Source organism: Akanthomyces muscarius, chromosome 3 (assembly GCF_028009165.1).
Source record: "Akanthomyces muscarius strain Ve6 chromosome 3, whole genome shotgun sequence".
Taxonomy (NCBI): domain Eukaryota; kingdom Fungi; phylum Ascomycota; class Sordariomycetes; order Hypocreales; family Cordycipitaceae; genus Akanthomyces; species Akanthomyces muscarius.
The window spans coordinates 663,360-679,588 of record NC_079243.1 but is presented as its reverse complement, the minus strand read 5'-3'; the positions used below and the strand labels follow the sequence as shown (position 1 = coordinate 679,588).

The 16,229-nt window shown below is 50.4% G+C and overlaps 3 protein-coding genes across 3 annotated transcripts; all 3 read right to left on the bottom strand.

The window, feature by feature from the left end:
• Positions 1-9,332: 9,332 nt before the first annotated feature.
• On the bottom strand, positions 9,333-9,815 carry LMH87_001523 (uncharacterized protein; the record flags this gene model as incomplete). Its single annotated transcript, XM_056192811.1, has 1 exon — positions 9,333-9,815. The coding sequence occupies one exon, from the start codon at positions 9,813-9,815 to the stop codon at positions 9,333-9,335; it is 483 nt and encodes a 160-aa protein (XP_056049911.1).
• A 752-nt stretch (positions 9,816-10,567) lies between these two features.
• Positions 10,568-11,621, bottom strand: LMH87_001522 (uncharacterized protein; the record flags this gene model as incomplete). The annotated part of the gene is made up of 4 exons (XM_056192810.1): positions 10,568-10,837; positions 11,238-11,281; positions 11,339-11,413; positions 11,570-11,621. The coding sequence occupies 4 exons, from the start codon at positions 11,619-11,621 to the stop codon at positions 10,568-10,570; spliced, it is 441 nt and encodes a 146-aa protein (XP_056049910.1).
• Positions 11,622-13,860: 2,239 nt separating this feature from the next.
• LMH87_001521 (uncharacterized protein) lies at positions 13,861-15,119 on the bottom strand (the record flags this gene model as incomplete). Its single annotated transcript, XM_056192809.1, has 2 exons — positions 13,861-14,888; positions 14,954-15,119. The coding sequence occupies 2 exons, from the start codon at positions 15,117-15,119 to the stop codon at positions 13,861-13,863; spliced, it is 1,194 nt and encodes a 397-aa protein (XP_056049909.1).
• Between the last annotated feature and the right edge of the window lie 1,110 nt (positions 15,120-16,229).

Here is a 16,229-nt window from a genome sequence, read left to right as displayed (position 1 = left end):
ATATAGACATCTGCTTCTTGCTTTTTCCTTCTCTTCCTCCTTCTGCAAGGGAGCCCGTCCTCATGCTGTGGGATTGACCAGCTCCAACTGCTCAATGAAACATGCACACCTTTACTATTCCCGTGGCGTAATAAACTGCCAAGTCAGAGTGACATTTGTTCTATTTCTGGCCCACGACATGTCCGTGTGTATGTTTCAACTATCTATTCTCGGGCGCATGCCGCCGCCACGTGTGGCGAGAAAGGCATAATCGAAGAGATGCTTCGAGAATTGGTGCTCGACCTGCATTTTATTTTTTCCTCTGAGCCATTGAGATGCTTTGCACGGTGATGGCTTCCCGGCGCGTGTGCACGGCCAGAGGTGGCCGGCCTCACATTCATCTGCTGGCCGACTGGCAAGGGTAAAGAAGAACGGTTACTGGTACACCTGGTATTAAGCTTGCAAGGCGAGGCCAGGAAGCGGAAGCTTTGGCCGCTGAATGTAGCAACGGCATATTCCGTGGCTTGGTGCAAAGGAAGCCAAGCGCCGCCTGTTTTATTATGCGAGACAGCGCTGTACTGGTGGTTTCTGAGCGAACATAGTGGCAACCTTTTTGGGCCGCCACATGTGTTTGGCTTTGATTATCCGTAGCGTCCGCCAGCACCTACAAAGTTGCAGCTAGCCAGGCACGAAACGCACAAGAGAGATTGTGATAGATGTGTGGAGCCTACAGAAAGACGCGATTGGCTTCTGCTTAGCTACTAGACAATTGCTCTTCCCCTTCCCACATGGGAATAAGTCTTGCGTTGTGTAGACATTTTGTGCTGGTTTGGAGCTCTAGGCAAGTGCTCAGCTTTTCTGTCGCAAAAGCTTAACACAATGAAGCCATACATGTTTCCGCTGCAATGCCCACCGTATGCATATAATGAAGTTAAGCCTCTGCTATTACCGGATATGCCTCTTAGTATTTACGGGGGATGATGGAAGAGATGATGCATGTCCGATGCAGGGCCATTGACGTGTCCGGGCTGGCAACGGACACTAACTTGAGCTTGCGGTGCTGGCTTTTCTAGCACGGCATATTTTTTCTAGAATCGGGCCTGCACCAGTCTTTACTGCTAAAATGCTCTTTTCAGTATTGGCGCAGCTGGCTGCCGATGGCTCTATCATGGTCTGAACCAATTCAAAATTATGCGTCAGCCCTGCGAGGAGCATATCAAATAACGGATAAACTGGTGTTCAGCCGGACGTTGTCCGCGTCGCGAAGCGAGCTGGCCACCTTTACCAAGGCAAGACACTGCCCTGACGCCTGGGCCTACATGTCAAAAATTATGGAAATAGACTCTTCGCAAGGGGTAGAATCAGATGTTAAGGTGTAACGTACCGAGGAATTATTGTACCGGCGTTCTTTTTCGCCGACCTGGTCGTTTCACTGTTACAGCAAACTTCAGCGGTGGTGCGCCAATACCACTCGGGTTTAAAGGTTAACTCAACGCGTTTGCCTCGCAAGATATTCTCGGCAGCCAGTGCTGAAATGGAATTTTAACATTCCATCGAAATCCAGAGGATATTGCGAAATACAGTCTGAAGCACTCCCCGACCGGGACAGAGTAGGTACGTCATACGTGCGCTCGCCATGCTTGCCTGATTGGCTTCTGTGCTTGGGCCGCATGGTAGAACTGCTAACTAGTTGAGTAGGTCGTTGGATCGGGACCACCTCTGTCGGGGGCTAGTCAGTTTTCATCACAGCTGCGCGAGCGCACGGCCTATGAGCCATGTGTTTCTTCCGCTCCCGAGTCGCATTGTAGGTTGGTGTTTGTGCAATGACTAATAAACATACGTATCGGGCGTTGTTGCATAAATTTGACGCAAAAGTAATCTATAGACCGTTGCTGGCCACTATGAATCAGCAAAACGCTTCAAGCTTCGCTCCTTAGATCTTGTTCTCGAGTCTCGCCAAATGGAATGGTCTACGTACTACATTACAATACTAATGCGATCTGCTCGTTTCACAGCTTTGGGTATGACGCTCTTCGTTGGAGATGCAGCTGACAATGCGCCTCGGATGGCTATTCTGCGTTTGTTCAAATTGCCATGTTGCATCTGTTTGTAAACGCGCAACAAGACTTGAAATTGTTGTATCTGGCGCAAGCATGGCATCGTTGATCCTACACCAGTTGACCAGATCCAGAGCTGCACCAAACGCGAAAGAAGCAGTAGTGAGTTATCTTTGCTGGCAGGGGTCTTGTGCACTGATGCTGTGCAAAACTCAAGCGCACGTCAGCGGCAGGGCCGGGGCATCCGAAACGAGAGCCTTGGTAAGAGGGAGCATCCATTACTTACCCTTTTATGAACTATCCTCGGTCGGCTAAAGTGCCGCCAATCCGCTTCCTCCTACTCTGTTGCTCAAGCTTCAGAGGCAAGGGCCTACCGAGGGTGGCTGGGGGATGATTCTGGTACGGACAGCTTTAAAGTTTTCGAATGTTGAAAGAGGTCCATAGAGGGATATGCCTGTAGAAAATACAGCCCAAGAACGTGTGGTTGTACTTGTAGCCTTTGGTAGACTCCACGACGGAGAGGAGATGCTATTATGTCCACGCGGCGGCCTTGCAAGTGGAAATGACATGAACTACGGGCAGGGTTAGGCGACAATGTATCAAGCTCCAGCGCGGCTGATTCATCTAGATATAAAGCGGCATATGCGGTGCAAGTGCTCGCGCTGGGATAGCCACAAAAACGCGTGGGAGATTTTCTGTCTTTCAGCTCGTTTGCTCCTCTACGGTCAAGTTTCGCACTTTGCACAGCCTCTTTTTTGTTCGTTCTGCCGCAAAAAGTAAGCAGTCGATGCATGACAGAGGTAATAGGAGGGGTATGCCGGGAGATGCAGCCCCCCTTCTCCTCGGGACAGAGGGTCAAGACTTCTATTTACTGTGGAGTGTGACAATAGCCAGTTGCCAGTCGACGGATCTGCCCCACCCTCGTATAGCCCAAAGAGATCAGCCCACGTCTCCGCCAAAGAGCTGGGAGGGCCTCTTGGGCCCTCACCCTGCAATCTCCCAATTGTGCAGCCAGAAAATTCAAGACCGCTGAGATTATTCTAATTCTTCCTTATTGGGCTAGCTGATGTCATTTCGCGATTGTTATCAGTAAAACAATCGCCAGGAGTGGACTTGAAGGAGCCATTTCTGCATTTTGCTTCGCTATTGCCACTTATGTCCTGACATATTCGCAGGCACGGAGGCTGGCCATTTGTATGTCAACGTGTTGGTTCACAATCATATGCGTCTTGTTTCAACAGAGGATCAACTGTAGAGATACATGCGCTATCACAAAATATTACGACAAAGATCACATAATTACCGGCTCGTAAATTGTATCATGCGCTGTAAGCAGTGTGCAGTTACTGAGTATAGCTAATAAGCACCATCACCACCATGACAGAATAAACAAAGGCGTCTTGGTATGTAACGTGATGAAGGAGCTCGAGAGGCCCTCTCGGGAGCTAGCCCGAAAGCCTGAAAAGGTGACGTCGCCGCCTTTTGGGTGTACCGTCTTCAAGCCGACGACCCCTGGCCTGCTGTGCATCCGTAAGCTCAGCCGAACTGCCAAGCCTGGGTAATCATTCATGGATGAAGTCTAAAGTTTTGTCAAGTATACCTTTTTCTTTTGCCTTCAATTTACCATCATGGTACTTAGGGTTTTTTTGCGCCAAATCAGCATGAAACAAAGTCAGCCAAGATACACCCCTCCCTCTGCCTGTCAACAACTTGCGCGAGGCTGAGCTTGCTGATCGTGACAGACTCAGGTTGACACCTGAAACGAAACGACATGCATAGTGAGTCGTTCTATTTATAACAAAACCCAGTATAGTTTAGAGCTCCATTGAGCGACGAGGGCTGATCATAGTTGTTCTGCAACTCCGAGACTGAGCCTCTCTGTAAGTATTCTGCGGACATTGTCAACTTTCTCTACCAGTATATCGCTAGGAGAATGAGGTTTACATGCTGATCGTCTGATGGAAGCACTTCCTGAAAACACGGCGCTGATGAACCATTGAGTCGACCAATGACGCGATTCGAGTTGGAAAACATCACGCTGACTACACTGGAGCGGCATCAATATCAAACAATCATTAATCCAATACTTTCAGGGTCCTCCAGTCTTACGAATTAGATCATTCCCGCTGACGGCTCCATTCGCAGGGCAATTACAGCAGATGAAGGGCAGCGACAGGCACAGCCACCAATGCGCCTTCGGAACGATCCCCTGTCACGCCAAATCTACAGCGAGCCCTAAAGGCAAAAGTCCACTATAGATGCCGGAGTTATAGTGGGTGGCGCTCTTTAAACAGCGCCGATCAGCGCATCTCTAGTCTTGGTTACAGTGGTTAAGCACACCCCCTCCTCCCATCCTTTTACTTTACATTTTTAGCTACACTCCTTCACAATCCAATACTTACAGTGTTTCGGAATCGACGACGTGATGCGTCCAGCGCCATTCGGTTTTCACGGGTTTATAATTCGACGCCAAAAAGCCTCTGCGCACCAGACTGATATTGCGATATCGACGCAGAAATGATCATTTGATGAGTTAGCCATGATCTTCATATTCCGGCTGTCCTCTACACCTCAGCTGCGCCAGCCGTTTTTCGGTAATGCGGCATGCCATTCAGTGTTGATTGGATGTGGCTTATGCTCAAGCTTCACACCCAACTACCCTGGCCGGCCACACTGCCAGCGATGTGCCCGACGCCCTCGCGCCTAGCAGCTTCCCCGGATGTTGTCTGCATCCAACAATCCAGGGATTATTGGGCACGTCACGCTTTGATCGGAGTATCAAGCGCATTTTGGCAATTGACATATTTGCCTTTAACGAGAGATTGTTATCCACCTCTTTACAAGGCGAAGATGGCGACAATCCGCCGCGCATTCAAATAGCGACCGAGGAAACCTGTATTATATCCATCACGCACCACCACCTCGCTGGTTCCAAAGGAAAATGGTGGCACTTGCCGCTACGTGAAAAGGTGGCCAGTGGCAAGTTACACTGCGGTAACGTAAATGAGATTACTGTCGCTAGCAGTGTAGCCTGTCACGAAGATCTAGTCCAGTCCGCCGGGTCCGACCTGTTCCCCAGAGAAGATGGCAACGGATAGAACCTGAGATGTTAAGGATAGTGTGCGCTAATAAATTGACCAAGAAACCATTGTGTCATCCATTTGAGCTTCGCACTTTGCGCTCATTCCTCGTTCGGGTTGCGAGAAGCCCGTGCTGCTCCCGGCTTTGAATAGGGCTTTGTGGCGTGCACGGCTTCAATTTGCACCGCCTGGAGAACAGCAGTGCATCGAGGCGCCGCTAGAATGTCTCCGTCGATCTTGATAAAGAAAATCAGCACCCTCATAACATGGTTCCCCCTCCGCGACCGCCATAACGGAAACTATCAATGTTACTGTTGTGCCTGGGATGGTAACTATGGGATTGCGAATCGGTACTTCCACATCGTTAAACTCCTCGTGAGTTGTGGGGGCAGCCGCCTGGCCAACTCGGGAGGCCAAGGCTTTCGGTGGGTGGCAAGCTACGCGCGAATAGAAGTGTATGAGACTACTCCGAGCCAGTGTTTTCTTCGACGGTCTATGTATCAAATATGGAAGCACACGCAATCGTGATGCAACGTTAAGATTACCAGATCGTCCTGTTATACACCTCAACAAGTAGCTGCCGTCACGTCGCCGACACTCTGAAGGCGACGCACCCAACGGCGTCGCTCTCACATCTATAAGCCATTTGATTATCTGCAGGATAGCACACGTCAGGCAACAGGGGCAGAGGCGTCAGGCAACTAATCGGCTTCAGTCCTCGATGGAAAGCTTGACTGTCACGCCTGTCCATTTTTTATACCTTGTCGCCAATAGTCTCGTCACGAATCATGACACAGCTAAGATTTCTAGGTGCAAAGTGCGCTAAGGAATGGACTAAACGGAATTGACTAATGAATTTAGCACGACAACAACGGCCCTCCCTCCCTGGCGCGCATTTTTTTTTTTCTGCCTTCTGCTTAATTACATATCCAGAGAGCTGCGAAGTTTTACTAGGTAATATCAGCTGATGCTTGGATGCTACTTTGCGCCGGTAGCCAATCTGAACAGGCACGCTGACTCTGCAAGGCCCCGTCCCAAGTCTCGTCGGCCCCTCTGACTACTACCTCGAACTACGACTAGTTACTGGTAGTTCTCGGTAGTCGTGAGGCCAAAATGCGGGCGTTTCCCGTCACTAGCTTATTACTGCTAGCTAGAGGCTTTTCTCCGGAGAGCTATGACGCCGCCGCAAGTCTCATACGAAGCCGCTGATCCGAACAGAAGCAGCCTTCCGAGTTATGATCTACATGCAGATGACTTGTCACGAATCACGTTGGCATGAACAAGATGCGCCTGGTGACTTGGTACCTGGCGACGTGTTCGCAAATAAGCTGGCCTAGCCTTGCGGTTGCACTAAAATGGAGGGGTCAGGAGCGCCAAGGTTCGAATACCATCAAAAGTGGTGACAAGGGTATTGATTCTAGATCGATGTTTCTGCCCGTTCACCGTGGGAGCGAGCAAAAGCCAACCCAGACGTCCGCAACGCCATCCTTACAGCTGCTAGTTTGAGTACGATGTTTATGTCGTATTGCGGAACTCAGGGCTAGAACCAACATCGAGAGCGTCAAGGCAAACCCTGCTTGTTCACAACCTTGCGCAAAGATAAAATCAAACTATGTAGTCATAACTCTGTCTCCGTGCATGAAACAATTCACACTTCTACCCAAATCAGCAAAAGAAAACACGCGTTCCACAAAAGTGCGCATATCTCCCCACGCAGCCATTCTCACCTTCGGCGACTACCCAGCTGCAAGGCAGCAGGCAAAGCACGGCACTTACGCCGTGTGTCTAATGGCTACTGATTTTGATCTTGACTAGATGGTAATCATGACCTGAATGATACTGAAAATTTGGAGCCAAAGACCACGCACTTCGCTCATTGTGCTTCCTGGTGTGTACGATAGCGGTCCATTGGCCCCCTAGTTGCTCAAGATGCAGTGACCCTTCCTCGGCACCAAAGATTAGATTCATACTCGCGCACTACACTAACCTAGGCGGAGACTTTACTCCCAAGGAAATAACACCTGTAGCCTTTGCCTATATGGCACTAGATCACGGTTCAGCCATTACGTAGCGTGGTTCCTCTGATCTCTCGGAGTAGTCTACCCGGTTTTGTTTCTCTTTTTTTTCTCAACCTAAAGCCTCTCCCGTACCTCTCATACAAGTGATTTTGCTTTGCGCCCTCTGGCAGCGCATGTCACCAGTGCCTCAATAGTCTCCCTCCTCCTGAGCATCTCAAGATGTCGCCCGTGATCGGAGACTTGCAGGTTAGTGAGCCAGTCTGCTACAGGACCTGCAGACTTCTGCCGGGTAACAGATAGTAATTCTTTCGGTCTTGCGTTGACCTTGAAGAACTGCTGCCATATCGCGCTATCCAGCGCAGCTCCCTAGAGATTCCTGAACGTGGACAAGTCCAACGCTTGGCTTCGTCGGGCCAGACCAAGTAACTTGGAAAGGAGGGGCGCTTCTACACAGACGGTCGATGATCCGGGATGTTGGACCCGAACCTGTCACTGGGAATGAAAAGCGTAAGCCATGTGGTTTTCCTGATGTATGCAGGATGATACCCCGGAAGTCTTCCCTGACTTACGGATACTCGCTAATGCTTTAGGAGAATCCGAAGGCGCAGGGCGTGGTAGAAAGAACGTAATTTCTGACTTGCCACTGTTGCCACTTGTACTAGTAGATTGCCGCTTTTCAGCCGTGCAAGGATGGGCTATCACCTATCAATGTACAAGTGTGCGTTTGACTTCTGCCTTCCCACGGATAGCAAAAAAGACACTAGTTGCGCCAGCTATGGTAAAAAGAGGGAAATAAAGGAAAGAAGGAAATTAAGGAAAGATATAAAAAACAAAGACGAATGAGAAAGAATTCAAAAAAATAAAGGGAAACATAGAGATAACTGATTATTATTTACGAGAGTAAGAATACTAATAGGAGGATACAAGGCCAAGAGAAGTAATAACAGAAATACTATTACTTACTAAGGTTGCGTCTTTTCTAATTACCCAGCTGCTTCCAGTCTGTCGCCCAACCTACGATGGAATCGGGCAATTATTTGCTGAGATTGGCGGAAAACACACAGCCCATCATGTCTGATACATCAACATTATCCAAGGTGTATGTTCAACATCGCTTGCAGTCAGCCTAGCATCCCATCGTGGCATGTTGCTGGGGAAGCTGCTACAGTGCATTGCAGCACGCTATCACAAGTATCTGAGCCAAGCGTCCGACAAACACACTACCTCGGGTGGTACAATGCGCTGACAATTGATCGTATTTATAGCATGCGTATTTCGTCATGCCACTCCATTAATACTGTCCGAGAGTTGTGGGCAAAACGCCACTTTCAGCTCGGTCGTTCTGGCATGCATACTTGCGCCATCGTAAAACATGTGATCAGCGCTTTGTAGATTCCATCTTGTAGTGTCCAGGCAGAAGACAAAACTATCCTTTGCCAAGGTGGGATAAAACATACCTTTCGCTGGCCCGGAAATGTAAGTTCGTGATCCCTCTGCGACCCGGTTCACGACCTTGGGCACGTGCGTACAAGGGAGTGCCGCTGCTGCGGCAAGCTCTTAGGTCAACAACAAAAACTTATTATCGGTCCTTTACTCCTTGAATCTCACTACTACTTAAGTCTTGAAGATATGGTATTCGCTTTGATTTCAGTCCTAACATTGATCCGTGGCGTTCGCGTGGCCGAGAGTACACCTGCACACGCTCAGGCAAGGTATGCGTTGGAGCTGCACACTTCAGTTGATGGCACCGTGATTGTGTCGTTACCAACGATCGGCTTCGAAACAGACTCCTCGATAAAGAGCAGTTTCTATTTCTGTAAATGCTCGGGTGTGTTCAAAGAATTACTTGTAATGGTATATTCCGTTAACAACTTGTTTCTGATGTACTTTACCCTTTGTGGCGGCGCCTCCGTGTCGATAAAGACGAGTGCCGCGCCAGCCTTGCACACAGCCAAAACTGCCACGACGGCCCATTTGGACTTCTCAAACCGCAGAGTTACAATCATCTCAGGGTCAAATCCAACCTTTTGTAGCTCAACCGCTGCTTTCGAGGTGATAACATCAAGCTCCTGGTACGACAGGTCTCCGTCCCACGCATGCACGGCAGCGGCATTCGGCCGCGTACACGTTCTCTTGGCAACGAGGCCTTCTACCAAGTCTTCCGGCGCGTGAGGAGCTGCTGCGTTGCTCTCTTGAATTTATCTCACGTCGGCTGGGCCAGCTTTGTAGAGAACTCGCTCCGGATCTTCAGTCGAGGCAAAGAGGGCAAGTTCCGGAACTTGGTGATATTGCGCCAGCATATCCGCCGCTTGCGCATCTGTGTATGTACCCATGTTATACACCATGTGGGCGACTACACCTCGTTGTGTGGGCGTGCAGCAGAGCCCTAGGGAAAAGTCGCTGCTGCTGGCCTTGACACTCTCTGGCGGGGTCGGTGGGAGCACAACAAAATCATCGTCGACTTCTTGTTTCTTCAGCTGGAGAAACGAGCGCTTAGCCGCCTTTGAGCTTTTCCTGCCCTGTTGAATCTCGGATGCACCGGATTTCAGGTTTGGCGTTTCCGTCGCAGACAGCTGGCTAATCAGATCGGAGATTGGCAAACCACGATTCAGTGTGACGCGAACGGCTTGGTCGCGGTTTTTTCGTGATGCTTTGACTTCGAGTAGAGCCTCCATCTTCATGCTGAATGCCGAAAGCCACTTCAGAAGATTGCGATTGGCTCTCAGGTAGAATTGACCAAGCAATCTGCAAGGCCAGATGAAGCGGTACCACGTTGACGCTGTTAGATTGGGACGGCAAAGGTAGCTCCCGGACAAGTTCTCCTTCCAAGACATCAACAGTGCTCCGGTCAGCGGTTACTTGACCAGCTTCAAGATCCTGGCTATTCATTTTATTTCTTTTTGCTTGACTTCGTAGTATTCTGAGTAGGGAAGGCACAGTCTCTAGATGGATATAGCTGAACTCGGGTGCGGGGGATCAAGCTTACACGCAAAGGGCTGGGGACACAAGGCTATACCCTTAAACCGACCTCTGTACGTCAGCTTTATTACGTACCGTGTCTTTTACAGGTGACCCTCACTACTGCGCAATGACACGGATAATACGGCAGTGACAAGGCTACATGCGAGACCTGCGTCCGATTGAAGGATCACAGGTGCATATACAACGAGTCCACATGTCAAGCCTGCATGACGGCATGACGGTATTTTACATTTCAACACACAGCGGACGAGTATCAAAGTCTCAGTTGTGACTAACAAGAACTAAGAAACAGGCGACTCAGGCTGATCACACCAGATCAACTCATACAGACCACCCCTCCATTTCGGCGAGCAGGGCAGAGATGTGCTTATTGGCGAGATGGCGGCTCCGCTGCGCCTCGGTGAGGAAGTTAGAGCCTCGCTGTATGCTAATGTAGATCCCGTCCCCTGCGCTACACTGGCACTTGAAGGGCCGCGGGCTGATGAACTCGGTCGACGGGTAGAACCACGTTAGCTCGTCGCCGACCTTGAGCGGCGGTTCTCGACGACGCGAAACTCGCCCGAAATGCCGTTGAGGAGCGACCACTGGCATCGGGCGCAAAGACCTCGAGCTCCAACGTGGGGGCGCGGGAGTGGTTCATGTAGACGAGGGCCGAGTTGAACTCCTCGTGGGTGGTCTTGCCGGTCTGGATGGACGACCGGGTCGAGGCCGGCACGGGCATCTGGGTGAACACGTCGCAAAGTGCGCGCCGGCAGGCAAGCCAACCTTGCAAACGACGGAGAGCTGGCCGCCAAACGCCCGTGTATACTCCATCAGATATTGTAGGTTGTTCTGCGTCAGAGGAAAAGCTGGCTCAGCGGGTGCGTCGACGGAGGTCAGGTCTACTAGTCCCGTCGGCTTTGTCGTGATAGAAGCAGCGGGCAAAGTCGCAACTTGCGTATATGTCATGGCGCTGGTCATGGTGTCTGGTGGCTAGTAAACCGCAAAGAAGATTGTGTAAGACGGGCTTGGAAAGAGAATCTATTGGATGAGAGAGGGGCTTGTCGTCCATGCATCTTCACCCAAGTCGAGCGAAATCATCGAGGGCTTAGATACACACAATGCAAGAATACGAATGTCACCATCGTTGGCCTGTTTTTCGTTGTCTCGCCACCGCTCGCAGTTCCTGCCAGGCAGCCTTGTCAGTGCAAATAGCGTCATGTTGAAGTGCTGGCTCGCATACCCGGCACGAAATTGCCGTTAGAGGTGATGCCCGCCGCTATGCCTCCAGATGGTGGGGTTTCTATCGAATAGGAAGCTTCATCTGAACGTCAGACTGGAAGCCCTTCTCAGCGCAGTATTTCACCTCTTCGCGAGATGTCGCATCATTCAGTAAGGCTGGCTGTGCCGGTATCTAGAGCGTTGTTATGTGGTTTTGGCGGTTGCCGAATGAAGCAGGTATGGACGCTTTTACCTCCGGGTACCGGAGTAAGGTGGTGGCGGCGTGGCACGTTTACTGGCAGCATGGAGCTTGTTAAGTAGCGACCTGCCGTTCCTTTCGCTACGGCGGGCCAGTAGATTGTTTCGGATGTATGCCGGTGTTAAAAATCAGGCTGTCCGCAGTGAAGGAAGGATTTCGAGCCGTCGAGCAACTCTGCGGCCTTGCTTTTAGAGCATCCTTTACCCGGATTCGCCCAATTGCCCACATTTTTTCGCCACATGTGCGCCTCGTTCTTGTCTGCATCACCGACAGCCCGGAGACATTGCCGAGTGGGTGGTGGCTAGTGGCGCGCCAGCGAGCCTGAACGAAGCGAAGAGACTCAAGAAACAGGGAACAATGCAGCGGCAGTTTAGGAGAGCGCCGTGAATCACTAGAAATAGACGAGAGAGAAAAACTTTGGGGTGGTGACTTGGTAGATTGACTTTAGCTAATACGTCAGATGAACGACGCAAGGCGCTGTCCGCCAAACCACGAGAGTCGGCCATGTAGGGACAATGTAGACACAGCCTACACGCGGCGGAGGAGTTGCCTCTTTCTCGTGGCTGTTGCCTAACCTACGTGCCTATAGAGAACCATATTCGCCATATTTGTATGACATTCAGACCTTTGGCCGTTTATTCGCCGCTGAACTTTGATCCTGCCACTGCTTGCCGGCATTAGCCACAGTCTATACCAAACTGCGCTATGTTAACACTATCTTAGCCTTTGCTAGCCTTACTGCTTCATATAAGCCTAGATCGTGACCTCTTGTACTGGAGCGGTAAGATGTCTGTTGGCTTGACTCCGGAATAAGTCCAAGGCATACTAAGACGCGCCCGCTCTGGTGACTTTTGGCTCAACACTCCTGATGTGCCTGAAAAAGATGCCCTGAGGGCGCTGGTGCTGGCTATTGACCCCGAAACGGGCGATTCTCTCTTGCACATTGCTACTGTGTTTATGGGCGAACTGCTTGGTGTGCAGGAAGTCATTTATCAGACGGACTAGAAACCATGCGGTAAGATCGCAGCGCGGCGCCGCGTGAGCGCGCGCTTTAAACACTCCTGGTGCACCAGAACCACGCTGGCGACTCTGCCTTGCACATGGCTGCCTGAAGCGGCGTGTAGAAAACCGTCACATTCCTGTATCGTGCATTCTGGCGTGCCTACTCGCGCGACAGTCTGGATATTACGGATGATGCTTCACTGCCAGAATTTGAAAAGGGCGAGGAGCTAGATGTCGAATATCGCGAAAAGCCTCTAGTATGGCTGATGTTAAGAAATGTGATAGGGCAAACTGCTGCCGACGCAGCTCGTGCTGCGGGTCATGCTGATGTTGCGGCCTGGTTGGATAAGATTGTCACGTTGCTGAATTATGACGGCAGCTTCAACGAGCAAGACATCCCGAGGGTGATCAAGGATGAGTTTCAATGATGGTCACGACGCTGTCTAAAGCTTCGTTGTTCCCAGCCTGCCGAAGAAAAACAAACTCCGAGATGAGACAATGATTAGTTTTCTCCGCCAAGTAGCCAACTAATTTTTTTCGGCAAAGCCGTAGCAGGGCAGAGTGGCATTGTCGATGTTTCGGCCCAGCCTAGCCTCATTTCGTACCGGGCTTTGCCAAAAGACCCTAGAGTCGGACTGTGTGACGACGCTAGTTCTGACTGTGGCAAACTCACCATCGGAGAAAACGTTGTACCAAGGTCAGCGCTACCCGAGACCATGCTTCGGTGCACGCTCGGTGAGATAGTTTGAGAAAACTGAGAAACATGCAGGACCTTCGACGATGTTCTATTCATGAAATCGGCCAAGAGCAAGTGGTCAAATGGTGGTGGGTTCCTTCAAGTTGAATCGCATCTGCACGAGAAAGAAGCCGGAGGAAAGAAATCGAGATGCTATGCACAGTCAGGGATGTTGCGCTCGGCGGCAGATAAAATTGTAGCCTGAACCAGTGGCTCATTTTATATTGCTTAAGCCTCCATGTCGCCTATAAACCCGGGACGCCGAGCCTGTTGAAGACAAACGTAGTAACAACAAAGTAATGAAAATGCTATAAAGACGCTACATTCGTCCTTCCCATGCCTCGATTTCGCTGGTGTAGTACCCCCTTTGTTGATAAGCTGAAGTACACCTTTTGTATCTGCACAGCTCCCTGCTGCTATGCTTGTGCAATGATCGAAATCCTTCTTGAGACATTTCCTTCTATTTAGTCTGAATCACGTTCCACTACGTCCAGATTATAGAACTAGCAGACAGACGTGGATAGAGCAACATCCCCGCCGGCATTTCTCATGCGCTGGTGCTAAAGTAGTAATTCTCCCAGAGGTACTCGTAGTCCTCCAGAATACCCCCAATGAAGCTGGGCATTCGTCTCGACACGCCTGTCACCACACCCTTTGTGACGTTCTCATAGAACGCACCGCGCATACTCCACCACAGCATCGACCAGCCTCGCTTGTTCCACTCATCGCGCTCCAGTGGCGTCGTGCGAAGGATAGCACCACTGCTGGTATCGCGCAGCTGTCGCGCGGCATATTCCACCGCGAGGCCAATCACCCACGGCGTCCACGAGCGCTTGTTCTTGCTGCGCATCAGCGCGACGGCGTACGCGAGTGGCGCGAGAATGTGCAGCACCTCAGCGGCATGCCCGAGACCGCGCAACTGGTTGAGAAGCTTTGTCGCGGGACGAATATCGTCGGCAGTGAGCACCCGCGTCAGAAGGTAGGAACTGATATCGCCAGATTCAGGGAGGGATGGCAGGCTCATGCCCGTTCGCGGCATGATCCATTCACGTTCGTGAGAGGGCCTCAGCATGTCATGCGCTTCCTGGGACGTCATGGTGTTGCCGTGGATGCTGCCGCCGTCCTCCAGCGCGAAATCGCTCTCGCTGTCCAACGCCAGGCCGTCTTCCTCGCTCTTCGCCTGGTCAACGTCATCAGGGATGGGTTCGCGCTCTGGCAGCGACGGCGTAACAATTTGGCGCGTTCGCGTGATGCGCAGCAGCAGCAGGCGGCAGATTGCCTTCATGCCCTCAAGCAGCACCACAACGCGCCACCGGGACTTTTCCCCGCCGCGGCGTTTGGCTGACATTTCGCACAGTAGCTCAGTGTATATGGCCATTTGCAGCAGCATGGCCACACGCCGGTAGAGGGCGCTCTTTTCGGCCCAGAAGCGCGTGTACCGGGCGTGCGCGGTGCGAATGGGCGGGATGGGCAGCTTGGAGACAGCTTTGGCGAGGAGGTTGTCGTGGTATAGGCTGAGAAGCTGTACGCCGGAATGGATCGATTCGGAGGCGATCTCGGCATCGCGGAAGCGACCTGGAGATTCAATTGTTAGAGTGTGAGAAAGAGTAAGGGGTCATCAGAAGGTAGGTTAAACAAACCCGGAATAATATAAGTTAGACTGCGCAGTGCGCTCTCGATTTGCGAGACTTGGCTGGCGTTTTTGGTGATAAATTCCTCGTAGGATGCCAGCCACTGCGGCGGCATTGCGAGGATCTGGCCGATCGTCGACGCTGGACGCTTGGGCAGCGTCGACTGCACGGGCATGATGGGCGGTTGTCTGTGATTACGATTTGATGGTCTAGTGGTAGAAGTCGATTGGAAATTCAAAGGTCGCTTGAGACTAGGAGGTGCGGCGCATGGTCGTGTGATGGCTTGCGAAAAGAAGGGCAATGCAATGCAGGTGGTTTATGGTGACGCAGCTGGGGCCGAGAGGCGCGCTGGTTCGTCCTCATTAGCGTTTTACCGAGGCACATGTGGCGACGCTTTTCCGCATTCGGATACACCAGCTACCCGGTACCAACAGCAAGCGAAGGTAATCGCGCTCGAAAACCGAACTGAACCTTGATGTCTTTTGTCTCTTTAAAAAAACAAGTTTTGATTTAGCTAAATATACTGTGGATGGTATGCCTATTGCCGCGAACGTTGTTTATAGAGGGCACTGTTACTGTTAACATATGGTCAAAATTGGACCGTTGGCCCGATGTGGGACGGTCGTGCCTTGGCAGAAACTATTTAAAAACATGCGGGTCATCATATTGCTGCAAATGAGGCGTAGAGACTTTCGGAAATAAGGATGGTTTCTGGCAACGATTAGACCGTGTAGTTAGAGTGTGAGGCAATTTAGGCTATATGTACAGTACCTTGACCTAGCTGTTACGAACGATAGGAAGTGACATAAGGCGACCAGGGAAGCGGCCTAAGAGGACGACCTTATAGCGCCTATAAGGTCCCTAATCGGGCCTTATAGTCACGTGACCGCACTAAATCACTAGTAAGCTATAACGGGATTATCGGAGTAAGTAAGTTAGTAATCTAAGGAAAGTAATAGAGAGGTAAACTATTATATAAAAGAAGGACTATAACTAGTCTAGATAGTTTAGATCTCTATTAATTAATCTAAGTAATAGTTTTACTATTAAGAGTTCTACTTTTAATAAACACTTATAATACTACTTAAATATATTACCTTATAGCTTTAAGCCTAACTTACTCTCTAAGAAATAGACCTATTATAACTTAGTAAATAAGCTATTATTATAAAAACGGGTAAAAGTGTAATTATAATTCTTAGTTAAACTAACTATCTATAACCTAATAGCTTATAGAAAATAAGTAGTAAAGTGTTACGAACGAAGAAAGAATAGAAGCGGGCGT